The 22082-nt window shown below is 39.8% G+C and overlaps 1 protein-coding gene across 4 annotated transcripts in view; it reads right to left on the bottom strand.

Annotated features, from left to right (window-relative positions):
* Positions 1-22082, bottom strand: part of RNF144A (ring finger protein 144A) — a 63681-nt gene that overhangs the window by 30823 nt on the left and 10776 nt on the right. Inside the window, exons 2-3 of one of the 4 annotated variants that reach the window (XM_027890510.1) lie at positions 14424-14513; positions 9221-9333 (exon numbers count right to left, since the gene is read on the bottom strand). The exons of 1 other annotated variant lie outside the window; for it this stretch is intronic. In XM_027890510.1, the coding sequence (XP_027746311.1) occupies positions 9221-9290 (70 nt within the window). In that variant the 5' untranslated portion in view covers positions 9291-9333; positions 14424-14513. Of the gene's footprint in view, positions 1-8056; positions 8357-9220; positions 9334-14423; positions 14514-22082 lie in introns of those variants that run through there. 2 more of the 4 variants (XM_027890511.1, XM_027890509.1) reach the window with 2 other exon arrangements.

Consider the following 22082-nt stretch of genomic DNA (forward strand, 5'->3'; position numbering starts at 1 on the left):
CCCCTCATCCCTCTTCATCAAAATAACTGTACTTAAAATCATACAGGCTACCAGATGAAATCAAACACGTGTTACAGTACAGTTTTAGTATTGTGTATATATATTTATAGATATAAGTATATATGTAATTCAGACTACATTTCCCCCTACATGAAGTAAAACATCTGTCACGTTGTATTTATTTAATATATGAAGTTTGTTTATATACTGTATAATTATACAATTTTTATAAATATATAAAAATATAAACCTATAAAAAAACCTCCATGTTTTTTACTTACATGGAAAAATCCACACATTTCTGAGGTGGAGTCATCTGCACTACTACACTGCACTGTGGAACTGGCACTGCCTGCCACATCTATTAAGTGCATATTTTTGACCTAAACAATTCTGAACCTTCCTATGCAACCACAGCTGTGGCTCACTGCACACAATTCGAGAGCTTTCTGCCATACCCCAAGGCAGCAGTGGACCTGTTTACATGATCAAGGTTGCTGGTTAAGGGTGTTCAGCAACAGTCTTGCAGCTTGCACTATTTGTTACCCCTCTGTCAGAGTTTGGACTTTGACTGTTCCCTTTTTCTGTGTTCCTAGGCTCTTAAAAAGATCCTCGGAAGAATTATGTGAAAGAAGCCTACATGATATAACTGTCCACTTAACAACTATTTTTTTGGTGTCCACAGATGTTGTTATGCAACTATACCACAGATAAGGTGATTTAAAAGTCACTTTATAAAACAAATTGACTAATAAATCCATCCACTAGGTAGATTTTACAGTAACAGAAGTTGGCAGGCAGACTTAGTATCTCGCACTTACCAGTTAGTTACTGGCATCTATCTAAATTACTATCTCCAGTTCTTCATCCTCACAGAACTGCTTGGTAGGTAAAGCAGAAACATTCTCTGATAGATATAAGGCAAACTAACATATAGAAGTTTGGATTTACATGGATGTTGAGAGATTACTAACTTCAGAGTTTTGATGCCTGACTTCTTAGGTTCTTAATTTCTGACAAATGCCTACCTAACTCTTGAGGTTCACTCATAAATCTGATCTACAATCAACAATATGATCTACAGCCTAAGTCCAGCAGGTAGACATCATCCTTTGAATTCCAGACAACCTGTAAAGCCATGTTCTGTCTTCCAGCAGTACAACAGGCTGCTGTTTTCAGGCAAAACTCACTTAAACATGTAAGAAACTTCACCTTGTGCAGAATATTGCAGAAATTCATGTCTATTCTGAACTCTTCAGACCTGACTTTTAAGAGCTTACACAAGCTGACCATCAGTTCCAACCTCACTATGTTTTATCTTCAAGCTATTCCAGTGCCCAAGCCTAGAAGGGATAGAAGATCACATAGAGGCTTAGAGCACTGTCAGCAACTTCAGTCTCTTGGACAACACAGCACATGGGAAACAGGCTCTTACCCCAAAGCTGAAACAATTACTCCAGGGTCTTCAGTCCACTCACAAACAGCCACTATGTTTCTTTGCTTTACCTTCCTGACTGATTTTATATATATATATTAGATATGACCATATGACTACCATATATAGAGAATATAAAAGTATATACACTTATAAAGATTACATTGAAACATTCCAGTGCCAAAGGACATCTGGTTTTTCACTAATGAAAGGTATATGAACAATAACATTATGAGTACAAAACAAAAGAAATCTACTGTACTGCTTCAGGGACAAGTCACTGTTAGGGAAAGTTAAAAAAAAACCCACACCAAAAAAACCCCACCAAAAACAAACAAACAAATAAAAAAAATTCTTTGCTAAATACCTGGCTAAAAACTTCTTGTTTCTTTTCCAGAGAAATTAGAGCATCGTATAAAGCAAAAAACCCCAAACCTTGGACAACACAGCTTGATTACTGATCATGAAAGGTTTTAAATAGTACAAAATTAGTGGAGAGTTTCTAGATCTATGGATGCATATGACAACACTGCCTATCAAATTCATGGGTGGGTAGAGAAAGATATTATGGAGATCAAGACAGAAAACAACAAATTTTTAGAACTCCAGCTTTAAAAGGTGTGCTATAAACTCATCATCTGTCCATGCAGAAGTGCCTCAGAACTAGATCCCTGCCCTTATTCCAAAAAATACAGCCGCTGCATAATGTGACAGAGCCAAAGACTTTCCTGACCTTGCATTTTCCTGTGTTTGTCACCAAGCTCTGGTGCCACTGTGGCTTCTTGAAGCACTGCCAAACAGCAGCAACCTGAAATAAACTGGGTGAGGCTGTTATTCAGACCCCGTAGGCAAGGCTGAAAACATTTCAAAGAGAAAACAAAAAATCGCTTCTCTCCATCTGAAAAACTGTGGATGGGAAAGACAAATGGTCAGGCAGAAGGGAAAGAACTGGAAGATTCAAAAGGTGTGGAGAAAAAATTAATAAAAAGAAAAAAAAGGAATAAGAAGAAACAATAGAGAACAGGAAAGATAGGAGAAATGAGAAGAAAATAGAAAAAATAGATCATCTTCCTGGCTGTTTTCAGAAGTTGTGTATTTTGTTGTACAGAGTAAAATAACAATTGAAGTGGAATTCCACTGCACTATGCCCCAAACATTCAATATTCCCAAAATATGGCATGAATAAAAGGACAAGTGTGGAAATACTAAGGAACATTGCCCAGAATTCATGTGTCTAATCAATGTTTGCTATCCAAGAGATTACAAAAGCAGCAGAGCACCTCAGGGAAAAGCTGGGAAGTCCTTGCACCATCCACTTTACCAGCACTGGAGTCCCAGACCCCCAGCACACCTCAGAGCACTCTCAGCAGCCAGAGACACAAGGCCTTATGATAATTTGAAACAGCTCGGTCAAGAGGATATGCATTTTAAAAGCATCCTAATCCATGATGAACAGGAAAATTCCATCCCCATCATACAGAAGGAAAAGCCTGGACACTGTAGCACTGGTGAATCAACTGGATCTGAAACAGCCATGAGTGCAATACATTTTGGTCTGGAGAGAATGAGCCTGCCCATCTCACTTGCTTTTAAGAGTCATGAACCTACTAAATCCTCATTAAAAATTCTCATAATACTTTTTTACTTTATTGCAGTGAACCACTGCCTTTGAATGCTAGGGCCAACACCAAGGTACCATCTATGTATTATTGTGGCAACCACCAACCCCTTACAAGAGTGTGGAAAGCCACAGGTTAAATCATTAACAATCAACATGTTTAAGCTCTGAGTATTTTAGAGACAGGGAGATCAGCTGTACACAGAAAAGGTCTGAAAGTGAGGAAAGATGAAACCAACCTAAAAGAGACTGATTGCAAAGCCAATTGTAACCTAAGCATGCAACTCAAGTGCAAAAACCCCTGAACACTATCTGTCAGAAGTTACTCGAGACTGGATAATGTTATAGGGCATGAAGGCCACAGTAATAAGGGCACAGACAATTCCACTGCTCTCTAGAGTAACATTTTATTTTATTATTTTCCAGAAATGCCTAAGCCACCCAGTCAAAAACAACTGCTTTGCTATCTCTTTCCTCCCACCCCTTACATTTCCCCATGTTTTTCTCTCTTCCCCAACTCTTTTCCCCTCCACCCCTTTCCTTGTTTCCTCCTATTCTTTCCCTCCTCTCTGCTTACAAGAACTGATGAATTAGTACACTCTGGGCTGTCTCCACAATAGCAATAAATCAGTAAGGAGCATACCACAAGCTTTTTCCTTCTCCATAGTTGACTCAGAAAAGTAAGAGCTATGTTTATACAAAGCCCAACTAACACCAAGCTTGAGCTCTGTGAGAGTCTCCTTGGCCAGGATGGGGCGGAGAAGGGGGGAAGAGAAAAGATGTGGAAGCTTAGATCTAGAAACCACATGTAAAGCTATGCAAATATGAGCAAGGGGAGTGAAGCTCCATTTCTGACTGAGACACTGGGACCACTAATCAAAAGGAAATCAAAACTGTCCTTTTACTTGCAACTATGACAAAATGTATGCTTAGGACATGCTGCACCTTTCACTGTGCTTTCCTCAGATGAGGAAAAGAGTACACAGGATTGAAAAACCCACTGCAAACCTGCTCAGTCTGTCACTTCCATGTCAACAGTGGAGCTCAGGTTTGGACAACAGCTCTCATGTTAGTTGTAAAACAACACATACACGAGTACCATCCCTTCATATGCTACACCCGAAATCCAAAGCAGATATGCTGGTACCTGAAAACAGTATTCAGAGTGGGGTGAATTCTGGTTAACTTACCCATAAGAGAAGAAAATATTTGAGAATATTTGAGAAGTCCTGCATCTCTCAAAAACTAATCGACTGTATGTATAACCTGATGCTTTACATGATAAAAATTACATCTATCAGCTAGGAGAGTTTACAACAAACCTCTGGTCTGACAAACTTGATGATTCTGGATACAAATATCTCTTTCTGCACTGTTCAAATAACATTGATTATCCCCTTACATTCTCCTAAAAGTTGTGTTTTGTCTTCCTGTCTCCTTTCCTATACAAAATACTTTAATTTCCTCCTGCTTGAAGCAGCCTGCCCTCTTCCCACCATATCATCTGTATCAACAATCCAGTTCTTCACTCTTACCTCTACTGCACAGTATCCAAGGAAGTGCAGTCCAGGTCAGCCAAACAAAAAGAGTTCAAGATGTCCTACTAGGCAACTGGCTTGGAACAAGTTTTCCTTTTCTCTCTGGGAGAGAGGCAGTTTGCCTTTAAGCACAATGTTACAAAATTTAGTTATATTTTGGTCTATGTTAATACCTCAGCCATGCTAGCTTGGTGAATAAAGTTGTGTTTGTTTCCAAGATTCTTCTCGCACATCCAAATTACATGTTTCAACTGCATTTCTCCATGTCCTGGTGTCATGGCCAGCACATGCCTGTGCAAGGAATGTCACTCACATGGGCTAGGAAACCTAAAAGACAGATTGTTATTATAGAACAACACTTTAGTTAGGGGCAGATGCTTAATTTGGTCTGGTTTCTTTCTCTTAGAACATGATGGTCTAGTCATTTAGCACTCACCTTGCAAGACCTTCAACAAACACAATCAAGAGAAAGTAAGAATGTCGGTGTGAACCACTAAGACTGCATGCACCAAAAAATAACAATCTGGTGATTAGAACATCGCCTGAATCAAAAGAAACTACTGATAACCTCTTCTGCCTCAAACTGACTACATAACTGAGCAGCTTAGTCATGCCTCAGACACATCAGCTGGTACCTACCACAACACACAGGCTGAGCAGTAGATGGATGAGCACTGCATTAGCTGCCTAAGTACATGTTTTCCTTCACTTCTCCCTCTGCACTTACAGTAATTTCAGAGGTGTAATGTATTAGCCTCAACATTAGCCCCAGTTCTCATTCTTCACAGTAGTATTACTGTTGCATAGTAATGCTTCCTGCTTCATTGGTGGTTTTCCCTCCCTACCCACATTTCACAACATTAGCAATATAACACATATATAACACTTGTTTACTGCAGAAAGCAGCAGCATTCCAGCACCCCATCTGCACGTGGCAGAGACTGTGCCTAGCACCTCTGCAACCACACAGGCATAGATACCAAAACCAAAGGCTGAAGTACTAACGGCATGTAGAGACAGCTGAAAGTATCACAGGGAAGAAATGAAAGAGCACAGGATCACCACAGTGGAAACACTCCCTTCAGGGTTCCCCTTGTCTAGGTAAGAAGTAGAATAAGTTGCAGGCCTTTGATTCTGGGAACAGACACAGAAGAATGCTATTGGGATTTTCCCTGTACCACTCTGTACGCTTGAACACAGCTCAAAAATCAATAGGCATTGGTCTTTGGTTTATTACTTCTAGTTTTCATTTAGTTTTCTCCTTTTACTCACTGATTATTGTAGTAAATTAACATGCCTGGATACTTGAACTATGATTTTTCTTTCCTCATTTATTACAAAACCTTACGAACAAACTACTGGTAATTATAAGTGCCAAAGGGCTTTCCCTGCCAATTAATCTATTTAATAAAAAAAAAAAAAGGCAACAGGCAGAAACTAATACACAAGAAGTAGCATGAGGCAGAACTGAATGAGGCAGAACTTCTTTACTGTGCAATGACCACACACAGGAACAGGTTGCCCAGAGAGGATGTGGAATCTCCCTCACTGGTGATATTCAAGAATGTCAGGACACAATCCTCTGCAATACCCCATGCTGCACATTTGTCAGAGCAGTTTTAGTTTGTGTTTCTTTATATACCATCTGCATCCCGCTCAATCTGTAACTCCTACCTGCTTGTGAATGGGGGCAGGAAGGATGCTGAAACACAGCCCTTGCTATGCATCTTGTGGGTCACAGTGCTGACCTACTTACTAGCAGAGAGCACACGGGGCACAGGGATAGAAAACATCTGCTTACTCTTCAGTTTCCCAGAAGAGAAACCTGGCTTGATGCATAAAGCAAGGGAAATTTGCATAGACTTATTCTGTCAAGGCAAAAAAAAAAAAAAAAACATTTTGGGTCATCATTCTAGGGGTTTATAAAGAAAAGGATAAAAAACAAAACAGTCAAACAAAGAGCTTTTTTCAGTGCAGTAGACCAGAGATTATAGAAGTTAACACCAAAAAAAAAACAAGTTATAAGACAATTCAATGATAATAGCCTCAGTACTAAATTCTCTGCCTCAGAAAACAGCTAAATAGCCGACTTTAGGGGGCATCATTTTATCCAGACTCCTGAAACACTGTCTGAGCAGTTCTGACTGCTGTAGCTTCTACCCTTTTGTGCATAGACCAAAAATCAGAAGCAACAAATCAATCACTTAACATTGAGACAATGTTAAATAAAGAAAAAAAAAAGCCTTTTTACTTGAAAATGTTACACTTAAAAAGGCCGAATTAAAAATGGTAGGAAGAGATACTCTAAACTTTCCAGAGGTCAACATTTTAGATAGTAGGAAACTCTCCAAGTTCAACTCACGCTTTCCCAAACCAAGCAAGACATAAACCACAGAAGCCTGCCCTCTTTTCCAGCTTCTGGGAAGATCAGAGATGAGGTCGATTATGGTCCCAGCCAAGTAACACAGTACACACACACCACCCACCTCTTGAAACATACCCCTCTATTTAAAGGGAATCCACTGTACTAAAAAATAATTTTTTTTTGAGGGGTAAGTTCTGTAATTGTTACTTTTTCCTATTTACTTTAATGGTCACCACAGTGTTTTATGTTAAGGACACTGTGAAAAAGCAGCCACAGAGGTCTAACCCACCAGTTTAAAATAGATATTTGGAACGGAATTGCTGCAGGGGTTCTAAACCAAACAGCATGGATTACAATCCACTGTTTAAAATTAGCTTTTGTGGTTTGTTTTTAGATATTCCTAGTAACAAACTCAATCTGATTGTTCTTTCTTGGTTTATTTTATTGCACCTAGCAATCTGGGAGGCCAAAATTAGAAATTTAATTTCAAATATGGCTATTAATTTTCCTAAATATAGCCTACTTCATGAGTAAGCTGTGTCTAAAGTCTTTGTTGGGTTTTGGGGTTCTTCTGGTCCAAGGACAATAAATGCTTGACTAGGAGTTAAGAGCTCCACATGCTTTTAGAATTAAGTAGTTGGTCAATGTTAAAATTACACAGGAAAAAAAATCCTGAAGGAAAGAACTGAACCTGGAACATTTTTGAATTCCTATTCCATATTTAATGACGAGAACCCATCAAAGAACAACTGCTTCACCATCAAAGCTATCCCACATTTCTTTTCTGAAGTCCTTGGTTAACCTACATTATCTACCAATAGGAGTATTTTGTCCTAGTTAATTGGCAAAGGCAGCTCTTTAGTTTCTTTCCAGCAGGAAACCAATTAAGTAAGATTCAAGAGCAAAGTAGTGCTACTTTAAAAACAAACAAGAGGGGAGAGCACAGTAGCTGGCTGCTGCTTCTCCAAAAGAGTTGGAACAAGCCATTTGTTTAAAAACTGGAGACAGAAGGCAGTGCATCTTCTTTACAGTGGTCAGTAAACGTGGGAGCAAGAGCATCACAACTTGAACAGAGGTGTTTGGTGGGTTTCAGAACTCACTTAGGTGGGAAAGGCTAGAGCAGAGCAGTGTAGGAAGACCCCACAATGCAACAGAATATGGGAAATTCAGGGTTTCTTTCATCGACCCCAAAATCTGTTCTAGATAGAGAATAATGAGTTTTTAGCATCAGACATACTGCACCAGCTGTAAGTCACATTAAGTCACAAACTTTAAGCCTCTGATGTCACACAGTTGAGTTAATGGGGAGTTTGGGAATGACTGACAACACCAGTAGGTCAGTAACTACCTGCACATTCATAGTCTTTCCATACTTCAAAAGAATAAAAAATCCCAAACACTACTAATGAAGGCCTACAGAAGACTGAAAATGAGAAGGACAGATCAGGAAACATCTAAATACTAGATTTAAAAACAAAGTACAAGCTTTCTACATGGGACTTCTGTGATTGTTAGAAATTAATAAAAGTAACTAACCATTTGTAAAAATGGCTAATAAAGAAAAAAGTATAAAAATAATCACAGCAATACAAAAGGAGCCAATTATGGACAGAAAAATGACACTAGAGCAAGAATTCAGGCTGCTGGGCAGAGACCTCTTCCCCCACATGCTAGACAGCAATACAGGTTCTTGCACATGGGTATAACACTTCAATATTGAGTGAAAAACTGAGCTTAACTTCTAGCATAGATTTCAATCACCTGAGCCTGTCTGAGGAGCACGCACCAATACCTCCTAGTGACCTGAAATAACCAGGAGGTCTGGGTTGCTGCAATGCCAGCAGTGGTCAGAGACTTAGCAGATGGAAAAAGCAGGCAAAGTGGCATGTACTGCATAAAGCAATATAATTATCCAGTGTCACAGACTGTACTTTCTCTTGCCTTTTCTACTAATACTCGAAATGTTTTCTTCTATGCCAATTGGTTTTGCTTTTTGGTTAAAGAAAGTGTGGTTGAAAAGTGGCTGTTGTGCTTGGAACAGCAAGCAGTGAGGCTTGAGAGAGCTCCGAGTTCCTGGAGAAGACCGAGAAAACTACTTTGCTTACGCAGCTCAGCTTACGCCTGTGACAGACCAGCCACCAACCTGTTTTCTCCCCAGGCCTGGGCTCAAGACTTTACAGAAATGGGAACAAGCACTCCAAGATATGACAAAGACATTAAAAGGAGAGCTGATCAGTATAACAAGCTGTAAATCAGCCTTTTGCCAGGATGAAAAATGAAAGGGATGAAGTGGACAATTCCTTTCTGAGATGAAGAGCTCTTTAGCAGCTTCATTCCTACTGGCAGTTCTTATCCTGAAGTGTTGTTTCAAGCCAACCTGCAAATTTTATAGGAAAGTGAAACTGGATTGAGACATGCAAAAAGCAAGTCAGAAGAAAGGAAGAACATAATTTCTAACCCCTGGGGATAGGAGGAAGACTGCCAAGATGACAGCAAACATGGAGAGAGCTATCAATCCCTGTTGGGACCAATACACTAACAGGAGAACAAAAAACTGATCAGAGAAAATTAAAAGCCCCACTGCAGTGTCTGAATCTAGAGTCAGGAAAATTTCTCAGTTACTGCTGTACCTAAATTGTGTACACTGCATACAAAAGAAGCAGAAAAAGTGGAAGACAGCTTGTGAAAGCTCAGGAACTTTGTTATGCATCAACGAGACCCTTTTGCACAAGTCAGATGATTGCTTAAAAGACTGGTATGCAATGGTTGCCTAACTTTATGAAGGTCAAAATACACAACAGCAGACAACTGTCTTGACTTGTGCCTCTTTCCCTATTTCCATACACGGCCAGTACATTCCAACACATTTAAGTACTGGAACCCTACTGGTTTTCCCTGTTGCTTTGTGCATCTGCAGTAGTCAGTGTCCTCTACTCCCTTCTCACTTTGCTGAACTAGAGGAAAAGAACTATCCCCAATTCCACTAACTCTTGCAATCACCTATTAACAGAAAGGTGACCAGTTACACAGAACTTGGGACAAACTATACAGAAAGTCAATTTCACATATATGTAAAATCTGCAAAGAAAAAAGTGAACATTTGCAGCCAGATTTTGTTCTACAGACTGAAAAAGAAGAGAGAAATAACAATCATTCAGGTTTTGGTGTAGAGTAGAACTCCAAAACATCTTTTTCAATCTGAACTTATTAGAAGCTAATACTACGTTTAAAAAACAACAATCCAGCAACACCAAAACTGCAAAAATGAAGGAAAAAACCCTACAGTATTTGAAACAAAGCCTCAAAAATGTAACCTACAGCTACTTATTATAATAGGATGCCAAGTTCTTCTGCAGCAATAGTGGGACATGCAAAACTAAGAATTAGAAAGCATGAAGACAGAGCGGCCATACCTGGTCAGAACCACTTCCATGTTGCTCTGCACAAAGCAGACCCAAATATACAAAGAACTAGACAAAAGGAATGCAGATGGCTTGAGAATGAGCTAATTTACTTTAAAAAATTTTCCTTACTGAGGGAGATTTCCAACTTCAAGCCCTTCTTTGCAATGGGGAGAGATTTTTTGTGACTAAAGCTGGTAAGTTTAGTTTTACATGCTGCTTTACAAACTACAACTAAAACCAAATTCTACTTTGTGGCCAACGCTACAGAATGAGTTTGCCTCCAAAATGCAGTTCTGTCTTCTAGTCACAGGTTAAAAAAGCACTACTTGACTTATGTAGGCAGATTGTATTTACATCTTTAATAAATTTCATTTTAGCTATCCATTTTCTAAGTCAGACCAAGCCAAGCTGTGCCTTTGACTACTGCTATGAGACATAACATCATTATCACCATAATTATTAGTGTATCACTGGAGCTTGATCACCCACACTGTACGCTTGTCACTAAATTATGGTACATTGACTCAGTTACAGAGGTCTCAGCCACCACTAGGGTTACAGACAGTTACTTAGAAAACATCTTTATCTAACGCAAAGCCATAATATTTTGATTGCTTCTTTCCACAGTGAAATAAAACATTATAACTATTTTAAGGTTACAAACAATGAGACAAAATTAACAACTCTATTAGAAAATCCCACAATTTCAAGCCAACGCTATCATTAGAGAAGAATTTTGCATTTTACTGGCAAGCATTGACTTTCCCCATCTGCTCCCTTCTCTCTCTACTAATGAGCAGGAGCAAGCTACATCTACAAAAGCATCTCTAAAGATGACAAGAGTACAAGCTTTTCTCTAGACACTTTGTAAGGTTCAATTAGTTGTGCCACTATGCCCACACTGACAGGAGTGGCAGGCTCTTGCCTGCCAGACAAGGAAAATCAGAGGGCAACACTCCTGTGCTTTGTATTAATCGTCTGAGCTATGTATGGTATGTTCTTGTTCACTACACAAATACCTCATGATCATCCATATGCCACAAATATTTTCCAATACAGACCTCTGCCAGGACATGCTCCATTCCAGTAATCCTTCAGAGCCATTTCAGTGAAACAGGGCTGGCAGGCAGCAGAATGATTGAAAAGCTCAAGGCACATTTCAGCTACGTATGTGCACAACATGTCAGAGCTGCTCTCACATTGATCATCCAAGTCCATGAAATACCATAGAAGTTCTGGCAAATGTGAAACAACAGCAAACAGCCATACTCAAGTGAGGTTTTTGTTTCTTTCAGAAAAAAAGACAGAACAGCTAAGCATGTCTTTCCAAGAGAGTTGACCCAGCTCCAGAGAGTACTTCACACACGTTTTTCCCTTTGAGTTTCAGAAACTGGGATATGGTGCCTGAAGAGGTTTGAGGATCTTTAGAAAAACCCCAACAGAACGCTAAACAACCAGTGAGAACCAGCTGCAGTGCTGATAAGAACATGGTGGAGAATGGGTACAGAGGCAAACCCCTATGCCCAAAGGCATGGGACTCTACAGGAGGAGTGAAGAGCTGAGCCCAGGGAAAGAGGCTGGGGGACCTTGGCTTATTTGTTTCACATATGGAGATCAAGAAGAGATATAGTCACTCCTTGAATACACATGATTCAGGGTAATGCAAATCACACAATGGGAGAGGAATTATTTAAGCTAAAAAGAAATAATTGACCAAAAGGACAGACATGTATAAACTTGCCATTTTCCATTCATTATAGAAATTTTCTTTAAGTTTCTAAGTATCAAAGATGAATTACATGTTTCTGTTACAACTTTTCAACAAGTAGGCAAAATGCTTATTACTTGTAAGCTGAAAGTTTATAAAAGCAATTAACTAGCTTTAGCCCAAACTGTGAGGGACACAAGAAAAATAATTTTCAATTCTCTGTATTTATATTTGAAATCAACTAGTTAAATTAAAGAAGAATACAATGAAATTGTACTTTTTTTTTTTTTTAATGTCAATTTGCTTTTTAAGCAAGGGATACGGAATATAGCATCAGACATTTTGGGTTTAAATGAAATTTACATCTTTTCTTCACTGCCTCCTGTTTTGTTTTTCTGCTAGTAAAAAAAAAGATGTGGCAGTACAGATTTTTCCACTTAGTAATAAATAGGGGAAGAAAAAAATCCAGACAAAAAATATTTCAACTAGTCATATAATTAAGAAGTACTTCTTTACATTAAGACATGTTACTCAAGCTGAGCACACAGCTTGTTACATTAAAAATTCAATACTTAAATACAAGCCAATGAGGCCATGATTATGTTTTCAAAAGAGGTTTTTCCTGTTGTTGCCTAAATGGTTGTGAGGAAAAAAGACTCCAAGCCAAATTAGGTAGGAGATAAGGATACAAAGGTTTAATGAGCCCCCGGGCTTTCTAGAATACCCCAGTGCACCCTCCCGAAATTGAGATGTTCACAGTTTTATAATGATTTTCGCCCAATCCCCGTCCTGCCACCACCCAGGTTCTGCCCCTGCCACGCCTCTTGGAAATTGGGTCTGGGGGCGTTTTGGGACCCCCTCTTCTTCATCTTCATCTTCATCTTCCTCAGAGCACGTAACGTCCTTGGAGGCCTTCCAGAATTCTAGGCCTGAAGGTTGTTGGGTCTATGGCTATATCTTCTTGCACAGGGTTAGGATGTTCTGCCTTGAAAAAGAGACTAAACAGGCTAAGGAATTTAGGGAATTGATATGGGAATGGGTAACAGGGGTTTGAGCTGGTGTGTTAAGGGTAAAGGGATAATATTGCTGCTACTCTAAAATCTACATTTACTACATAACTACTTCTAAGATCTACAAAAATTAAAAAAAAAATCAAAATATCAAAACTCCAAGGTATCACTGTGATCAATACGAGTCAAGCAAAAACACCATTACATTTTGATAACTAAGCCAAGAATATGAGCTCCAAAGAAAAGGAGAAAAAAAATTTAATCTGCAAGCCTGAAAGTATATGACTTTTCAGTACTACCTCCTGAAGACGCATGCTTATAAAGGTAGCATTGCTGAGGAAAATGGAAAGCTACCAACAGAAATTCACGAGGAAATGAGGAATCTAAAAATGTCATTATTTCTGCATAGAGCCATGTTAGTAACCACAGTTTATAAAAGCAATTACAGTGGTGTTGGATCAAGGGTTGGACTTTATGATCTCAGAGGTCTTTTTGAGCCCAGCTGATTCTATGATTCTATGATTAGAGCAAGTATAATGCAGTACTTGCAGATCTAGTGATATTTGCAGGATGATCTTTTCCAAACCACAGAGAAATAGAGTGGCTTAAATTATTTAAACAGAACTTTTACTGCCTTCTAAAATAAATATTTACTACTTTTCTTTACTGACTGGAAACACATCGATCAAATATATCAATAATTTGCTACACAATACAGATCGAACTGTAGTCACCATGAAAAGGAAATCACTCTTATCTCACTTCCTTATTTGGACTATGGAGTATATGGGACATATGGAGTACATGGGAAATTGAACTATTAAATCAAGAACCATATATGCAAGCAAAACAGGCTCTGTTACAGAGAAATAAAGAGACATGTTTTATATATATATATGTCTATATATATGTTGAGATTTAAAAATAAAAGCCTAGTGAACCCATTTTAGGTAGTACCATAAAATTGCACTTTTCAGACAGTTGTCAAGCTACAGCAAAACAAGTCTCTCAGTGACTTGGATTTTGCTAGGAAGATAACCAGAATGTAGTTTGTTGTTTTCCTACATTTCTTTGGTAACTGAACACTTTTCATTCTACAGTTCCATAATTAAAAGCAAACTTCAACAAATTCCCGCCTCTATAGTACCTCAGGCTATGTGGCTTCTACTTTTATGAAGAACCACAACAGCAGTTCCAAAGACTATAAGATCTATCTCAGGCTCTTTTTCTCCCCTCTTTCAGCTCCTGTTGGCCTAAGAGTCCTATGAAAGAGTGGTTGTACTGGAAACTGTATCTGCCTGTGCCCTGGCCAAGTGTTGTCAAGACAGTCAAGGCAAACGCCTACCACAACAATCTCTCCTTTGTCAGTCACAGGGATTCCATGAGAAAGCACCAACCAGTCTAGGAATTTGGCTCAAGGTAGTGTTAGATAAGCCTGAAAGAAAAAAAATAAGGGTCAGACTTTATTTAGATTGATTGTACGAACCCGGAACTAATAGCTCCATTTTGCCAATAAGCTTTTTAAACCGTGCAGTAGCACAAGCAGTCTTAGTAAAAACAGACAAAATTCACCTCCTAACCTGTTCAACTCTCTGCACTTCCTGGATCAGTTTGCATTTAGCAGCTTGGAAAGATTAATCCCATTACACAAGACATTTTTACTATTATTATTTTTGTCTTTAGCATTGAATTTCCCAATCTGAATATTCCCATTTTACTATCACCCTACATAGCTGCAGCCCCCATGATCAAGAACTTTAGAAAAAGAGGAAGAGCTGGAAGCTACTGTGCAGCAGGAAAGCTATGACGATGGCCATTACAGAGTCATGGTGGGATGATCCACAGAACTGAAGTGCTTCAATGGATGGCTTTAAATCCTTTGGAAGGGAAAGACAAGGAAGGAAAGGTGGTGGGGTAGCCCTGGAGGTCAGGGAATGTTTTGACTACATAGAGCTTGCTGATGGGTGAAGTGTTTATAGGTAAGAATCAGGGGCAATACAGTCAATAAGACAGGTATCCTAGTGGTAGTCTGTAGCAGACTATCCAACCAGGATGAAGAGGTAGATGAAATATGCTGTAAGCAGCTGTGAGAAGCACCATGATCACTAGCCCTGTTTTGGGGGATTTCAACTTACCAGATACCTGCTGGAAATACAATAAAACAGAGAGGAAACAGTCTAGGACGTTCCTGGACTGTGTAGGAGAACTTCCTGAAACAGCTGGCAAGTGACTCAACCAGCAGAGGTGTTCCATTGGACCTGTTTTTCACAAATACAAGGCTTATGGGTGATATGATAGTTGGAGGTTGTCTTGGGCATAGCTATCATAAAAGGCAGGTTTTGACTTCTGAAATAAGAAGGGAGGCCAAAGAAGGAGACATTATGACCTTAGTAACTTGCAGAAGGACTACAAGAATGTAGTGAGGTTATGCAAGGAGAAAATGAGAAGAGCCAAAGCCCAACTAGAACTAATTCTGGCTACTGTCATAAAAGACCTCAAAAAAGTTTCTATAAATACATTGGCAACAAGAAGGGTTAAAGAAAATCTACAACCTTTATTGAATTTGGGGGAATATAGTGGCAAAGGCTGAAGAAAAGGCTGATGTATTAATGTTTTCCTTGCCTCAGTTTTTAATATAAGGTCAATTGCTCTCTGGGTTACCCGGCCCTCTAAGATCAAAGATTGGGAGCAGAATGAAGCCTTCATAATGCAAGGTGAAATGGTCAGCAACCTGCTACACCATTTTGATGCAGACAAGACTACGAGGTTGGATTGGATCTACACTCAAGGGTATTGAGGGAGCTAGTGGACACGCTCACCAAGCCACCTTCAATCATTTACTAGCGGTCCTAGCTAACTGGGGAGGTCCTAGGTGACTGGAAGTTAAATGCGACACCTATCTATAAAAGGAGGCAGAATGAGGATGTGGAGAATTACACACCTGTCAGCCTGATATCAGTGCCAGGGAGGATCATGGAGGATCATCTTGAGTGCCTTCAAGCAGCATGTACAGGACTAACCCTAGACAGCATAAAAGGCAGATTCTGCTTGATCAACATGATCTCCTTCTGGAACAAGGTGACCCACTTAGTGGATAAGGGAAAGGCTGTGGATGTTGCCTACCTAGACTTTACTAAAGCCTTTAATACCCTTTCTCACAGCATTCTCCTGGAGAAACTGGCTGCTCATTGCTTGGACAGATGTACTGTTCACTGGGTAAAAAACTGGCTGGACAGACAGGCCCACTGAGTAGTGGTGAATGGAGTTGCTGCAGCTGGTGGCTGGTCACAAGTGGTGATCCCCAGGGATAAGTCCTGAGGTCAGTCCTATTTAATATCTTTATCAATCATCCAGATGAGGGGATCAAGTGCACCAGTCAGTTCCAGATGACAACACATTGGGCAGAAGCACTGAGGGTAGGAATGCTCTGCAGAGGGATCTGGAAAGGCTGGATTGATGGGCCAAGGCCAGTGTTATGAGGTTCAAAAAAGCCAAGTGCCAGGTCCTGCCCTTGGGTCACAACACCCTCATTCAGTGCTACAGGTTTGGGGAAGAGTGAAATGAAAAGCTCCTGGTGAAAAAGGACCTAGGGGTGCTGGTCAACAGCCAGATGAACACAAGCCAGCAGCGTGCACAGGCAGCCAGGAAGGCCAAGGGCAGGAGCAGGGTAATGATCACTTCCCATACTTGGAACTGATAAAGCCACACCTTGAATCCTGTGTCCAGTTTGGGGCCTCTCACTTCAAGAAAAGGCATTGAGGTGCTGGAGTGGGTCCAGAGAAGGGCAGTGAAGCTAGTGAAAGGTCTGGAACACAGGTCTGATGAGGAGCAGCTGAGGGAGCTGGGGATGTTTAGCCTGGAGAAAAGGAAGCTATGAGGGGTGAATCTCATCGCTCTCTACAACTACCTGAAATGAGCTTGTTGCCAGGTAACAAGCAACAGGAAAGAGGAAATGGCTCAAATTGCAATAGAGGTGGTATAGATTAGATATTAGGAAAATCTTCACTGATAAGGCTGTCAAGCACTGCAATAGGCTCCCCAGGGAAATGGTGGAATCACCACCCCTTGGAGGTATTTGAAAGACGTGTAAATGTGGTACTTGGGCACATGGTTTGGTGGTGGCCTTGGGAGTACTGGGTCAATGGTTGGACTTGATCATCCTAAAGGTCATCTTCAACAAACAGTTTTATGATTCTTTAAATTCAGAACATAGCAACTGGCAGTAGTCCTACTTTCACTGCAAGCTATTTCCCATTTTCAGACTTATCCAACAGTGTTGTTTCTCAGAGATAAATCATCAGCTCAGTTCCTTTCCAACAAATACTCAGAAAACTTATATCCCCAACTGAGTATGTACATTTTTAACATAAAACCTGCCATTTGCTACCAAATCTAAAAAAAAAAAAAAGTGCAGCTTGGAATTAGTTTATAACCAAACACACTAGATTCCAGTCTTCTTTATTCATCCTAAATTTTAGACAACATGCTATTTAAAAATATTTGTAATTAAAGAAGTTCCCAATGTTAAGGAATGCTTCAAGAAATACACATTTAATTCCTGAAACATTCTCATCCTCCACTCTGATTTCCATTTAGAGGGAGATGTGATATAGGAAAAACATGTACCATACTTTTAGGAAAAACAAGGAGTAGTTACTATTACTCAGGCAACCAATACTTGAAAAGTGCTCATATATATATGACTAACATTCTAGGCTACTGATCAGTTATTCAGTCAGAAGCTCTGACTGAAAAGAGGCTCCCCCCTCACTTCAACCCTCTCCCGCTACTTCTTTACAACAAATCTTGCTTGGAAATTAGGAAATCTGACAAAATATGTTACTACCCTCTTCCTAAATTCTCTTGACATTTCAGGAGGAAAAACAAACTGTTTTCCTTATGGTGTAACTGTTTGTAAAACAAGAAAACTGCTTCCTTAGGCTCAGAAGGGCCATTTGATTTTTTAACCTGAACACCACAAATTATTACATATTCCCAAGTACTCCGATAAGTACAAGCAACTTGTACGTGGATAACAAATACAGCCTGGGCACATGACCTGCCCTGGACTGGAAACCTCAGGAGATCCACTACTTTCTCTAATGGTGGGAAAGGCAATGTACTGGTTTAAAGAGCTACAGCCACTTTTCCATTTAGGTCTTCAGCCAGTGTTTCTAGCTATATCTATCACTCTGTAAATGAGAGAAGGAAGCAAATAAATTAAAAAAGGAGAGTAACAAAGCCAGTACAATATACTTTCTTGTCAAGGCAGTCTCTTCTCATACTGTCAGGGTATGGTCAGCTGCTTAAAAACTCCTTTTCCAAAACCTTTACGACAGACATTTTTCAGCTCTTCTGCCAGCCCTTCTTCCTTAGCACCAAACTTGTCCCATCCAGTACTCTCAGTCATTGCATTAGCTTCATCCAACTTATGCATCACCTGACCTCTTTCTTCCTCTTAAAACCTTGCCCTTGCCAGCACCTCAGTCAGCAGTTCACTAATTGCTCTACCAGCACTGCCTTCCTGGGGCCCTCTCTCCCACTTCTACCGTTTAAAGGCTGGAGGGATCTTGAGGAAACCAACAGATTTTACCAGCATTGTTTCTCTCTCCTGTTTGCTCCTGGGCAACCTCTTCCAGCCACAAAAACTCAAGTTATCTTCTCTACAGAGGGACCTCACAGAATTATCTCCTATTCAAAGCCTCTCTTCTTATCCAAACCAGAAATTTCAACCCTTCTCTCCGACACTTCCTTGGAGTTATCCAGCTACTAGGTTAAGCTCTACACAGGAACAGACAAACCTCTTATCTCCCCTCCCATGCAAGACTTTCCCCAAGAGGCTCTTCCTTGATTAGCCAGCATACTGTCAGTCCCCCAGCCTGCAGGATGATTATTATATTCAATAAGAAGTTGTATGTCTAAATCCTGTAGAAAGGACATGCATAACATAAACAAAGTGCAGTCTTTCTTCTGATCTCTCAAACAACTAAAATGCTTATTCTGGCACTCAAGATGTCCCTCCTTTTCTTGGGCTTGAACCAAGTAAATCCAATTTTAAGAAGTTTTTCTGATGAGATATAACTAATGGTCATCTCACCCACATGTTGTTGGGCTATTTTAACCCTTTTATTGATTTATTATTCAATTAATGTAAAAAATATCCCACAACTCCTTTCCCATAATTTTAATAACCTTCTCAGCCTACTTTCTCTTGATCACTTTTTACCAGTGTTTTGTCCTCCATCCCCAGCACAGAAATATCTCACAGAGATGGACCTGACAAATCAATCCATTTGATAGTTATTAGACATTTGTCTTTGGATGATAAGAAGTCTGTCCTCAAATTATCTGGACAGGGATCCAAATAACTACAAATAAAAACAAGGGGTGGGGGGGAAGAAAGCTGCTCACACCTCACCCTTTCCACATTCACTTCCAGGAATTTTTTCACCACTGATAATTATACCTTCTGCACATTTTTAAAAGACCTTTTAAAGATCCTAGTGAAAACTAGGATCAGATACAGAATTTAAGTATTACTGCCTTTAATGCATTGCAAGGAGAAATATGTTTATTTTATAAATTCCATTAAACAAGTATTAAATTAGACCTCTCCTCTCTCCCTACAACGGTGCACTGGTCCCTTAAAAGTTCTGCATCCAGCCTGATCCCTAACATTTTTGCTGAGTAGATGTTTTTCAGGATGCAGTCCCCCATGCCCCATGTCCAGAAAACTTTTCACCAAGAAATCTGTTTGAATTCAGCCCCTTCCTGCATACATACCTTTGGTTTTACTCATCAGAAACAAATAATTGCTTACTGGCTACTTACTGACTATTAAAATCAGGTAATGACAGACTGATAAACAAAATAATTGGCTTTTTTTTTTAAAGCTTCTGTCTTAAAAATTAAACTGTTAATTGATGTCTTTTCCAGGCCCAGTCCTGAAGCATCTTGATTTTCAGTTTTATTTTCACAGACATCTAACTTGTTTATATTTTACAGGCAGCTGCTGCTCCATTCACCTGGCACTCTTTTGCTGACGTGCTGTAATGGTTTTCCCAACAAGAAAGCTCTATTGTACAGAGCCACAAGCTGACAGGCAGAATTAGGAAACCTATGTCAGTCTCAGCACAGGACAAGTAGCAGATGTGAAAGGAAAGGCTATGGGATCTGCTCTACATTTGTGTGACAGCCCATGGTTCATCTGATTTTTGTGTCAGCCAAGAGTAGCTAGGAGGCACAAATGGCCATGAACTCATCTCTCTCCACTCCATCCTGTCAGAGCTGATGATGCAGCTCACAGCCTGGCAGCCGCAGGGTCCCAAGGACAAATGCTAAAGGACACATAGGGAAGAAGATGAGGTTTGACAGGTTATCTGCACACAAAAGAATTTCAGCTTTGGATTCTCACCTTTACTTATGGCGGTCACAACGTGTGATTATGCAAAACTTGATGTCCTCACCAGCCTCCTTATCCTTGTCAGGAGACAGCATTTCATATGGTCCTACACTGTCACCCCTACCCACAGAGGGAAGAGGCACAGGGTGAAAGATGAGATACCTCAGCAGCAACACTCCCACAGCAGCCAGGGATGCAACACACTCATCAAAGGGAAATTCTGCTGTGCAAGGTATTTACATGCCACAACCAAATTGAGACCCTGCGGTCCCTCGGCCAGGGAGGTCACACAGAGTTACATCCTGGAACACTTCAGCAAAACTTAAACATACAGCTCAGTGAAGGAAGAAGCACATATGAGCTCTGGGTAAAGCTCCTTGCTGTGCAGAGCCAGCCTAAGTGCATTGTCGTTCAAGCCAAGAGATGAAATTCCCATGGACTCCCTGACAGAGGAGGAAGCTACCCATCCGCCACAGCCTTTTCCCCTCCTTCCCTCTGGCTTACATATCCCACACCATTTTCTCACAGCAAGTGTTATTAAGGTTTCCATAGCTGAACAGCTACTCAACTGGCTGGTTCACAACAATAAGACACTTTTTATCAGATCAGATGTGGGAAGCTCTTTAAAGGCTTTTTACAGAAAGCAGCGACATGATTTCACAAAGACAGAAAAGCTCAAAGCATAGTGATAAAAGATATTTTATCAGATCCATTCATACTAATACAGGAGATACTGTGTGCTGAAAACAGGGAAATAATACATTTCTAACATGATAGGCCAGAAGATTTAATTACTAGTTTTGCTTTGAACCTGACAGCTATTAGTACTCTACTAACTCTTGGATGCACTTCCAAAGAAGCCTTGTCATTGTAGACATTTAAGAAGAGGTGGTTGGATTTAACTGCCAGGTTTACTAAAATGTGGAACAGAAAAGCACACAGAATTAAGCCTTCATGAGAAGATGACTCTCCCCCACATACACAGCTGTTCATTAAAAAGTTAGAATGGAAAATGCCTTCCCTATATTTTTCCTCTCCAGTAAAGAGAAAAAAAAAATAATCAAAATCTACTATAAACATAATGAAATCAGTACTTCATATTTATCTTACTGGACAAGCTTTCCTACACCTTCCAGATGAACTCTAAATGCAGTAAAGTTGACAAAATATTCTATGGATCTCTATTAAAAGGGAGGAGTAGGCATATCATATTACTTGGAACAATATTAAAACTGTAGGAAAAAAATGCTTTTTCTACATGGCTAGTCTAGTTTTAGGAAAAATATTAAAATAATTTGACTATGATTGGGATGGAAGGGTGAAGTGGTACAAAACACAAGTCTGAATTTTGCAACTTTTCTATTCATCCCTCAGAAGTGTACGAGAACATAAATCCATTTTTTAATTCCTCCATTTGCAAATATTTTTTAAAGTTATTTTCACTTTAAGTACTAGAGAAAAATTAAGCTAAACAATAGTCTAAGGTTCAGTCTGACCTAGAATTTGACACAGATTTAACCTGACCTCATTTTGACAGTAAATCAGAAAGGGACCAAAGAACTTGCTCATCATCTCAGATACACTGAAACACAAAGTATCTGG

Source organism: Empidonax traillii, unplaced genomic scaffold (genome assembly GCF_003031625.1).
Source record: "Empidonax traillii isolate 1590-97213 ecotype Southwest subspecies unplaced genomic scaffold, ASM303162v1 scaffold291:size1517763, whole genome shotgun sequence".
Lineage (NCBI taxonomy): Eukaryota > Metazoa > Chordata > Aves > Passeriformes > Tyrannidae > Empidonax > Empidonax traillii.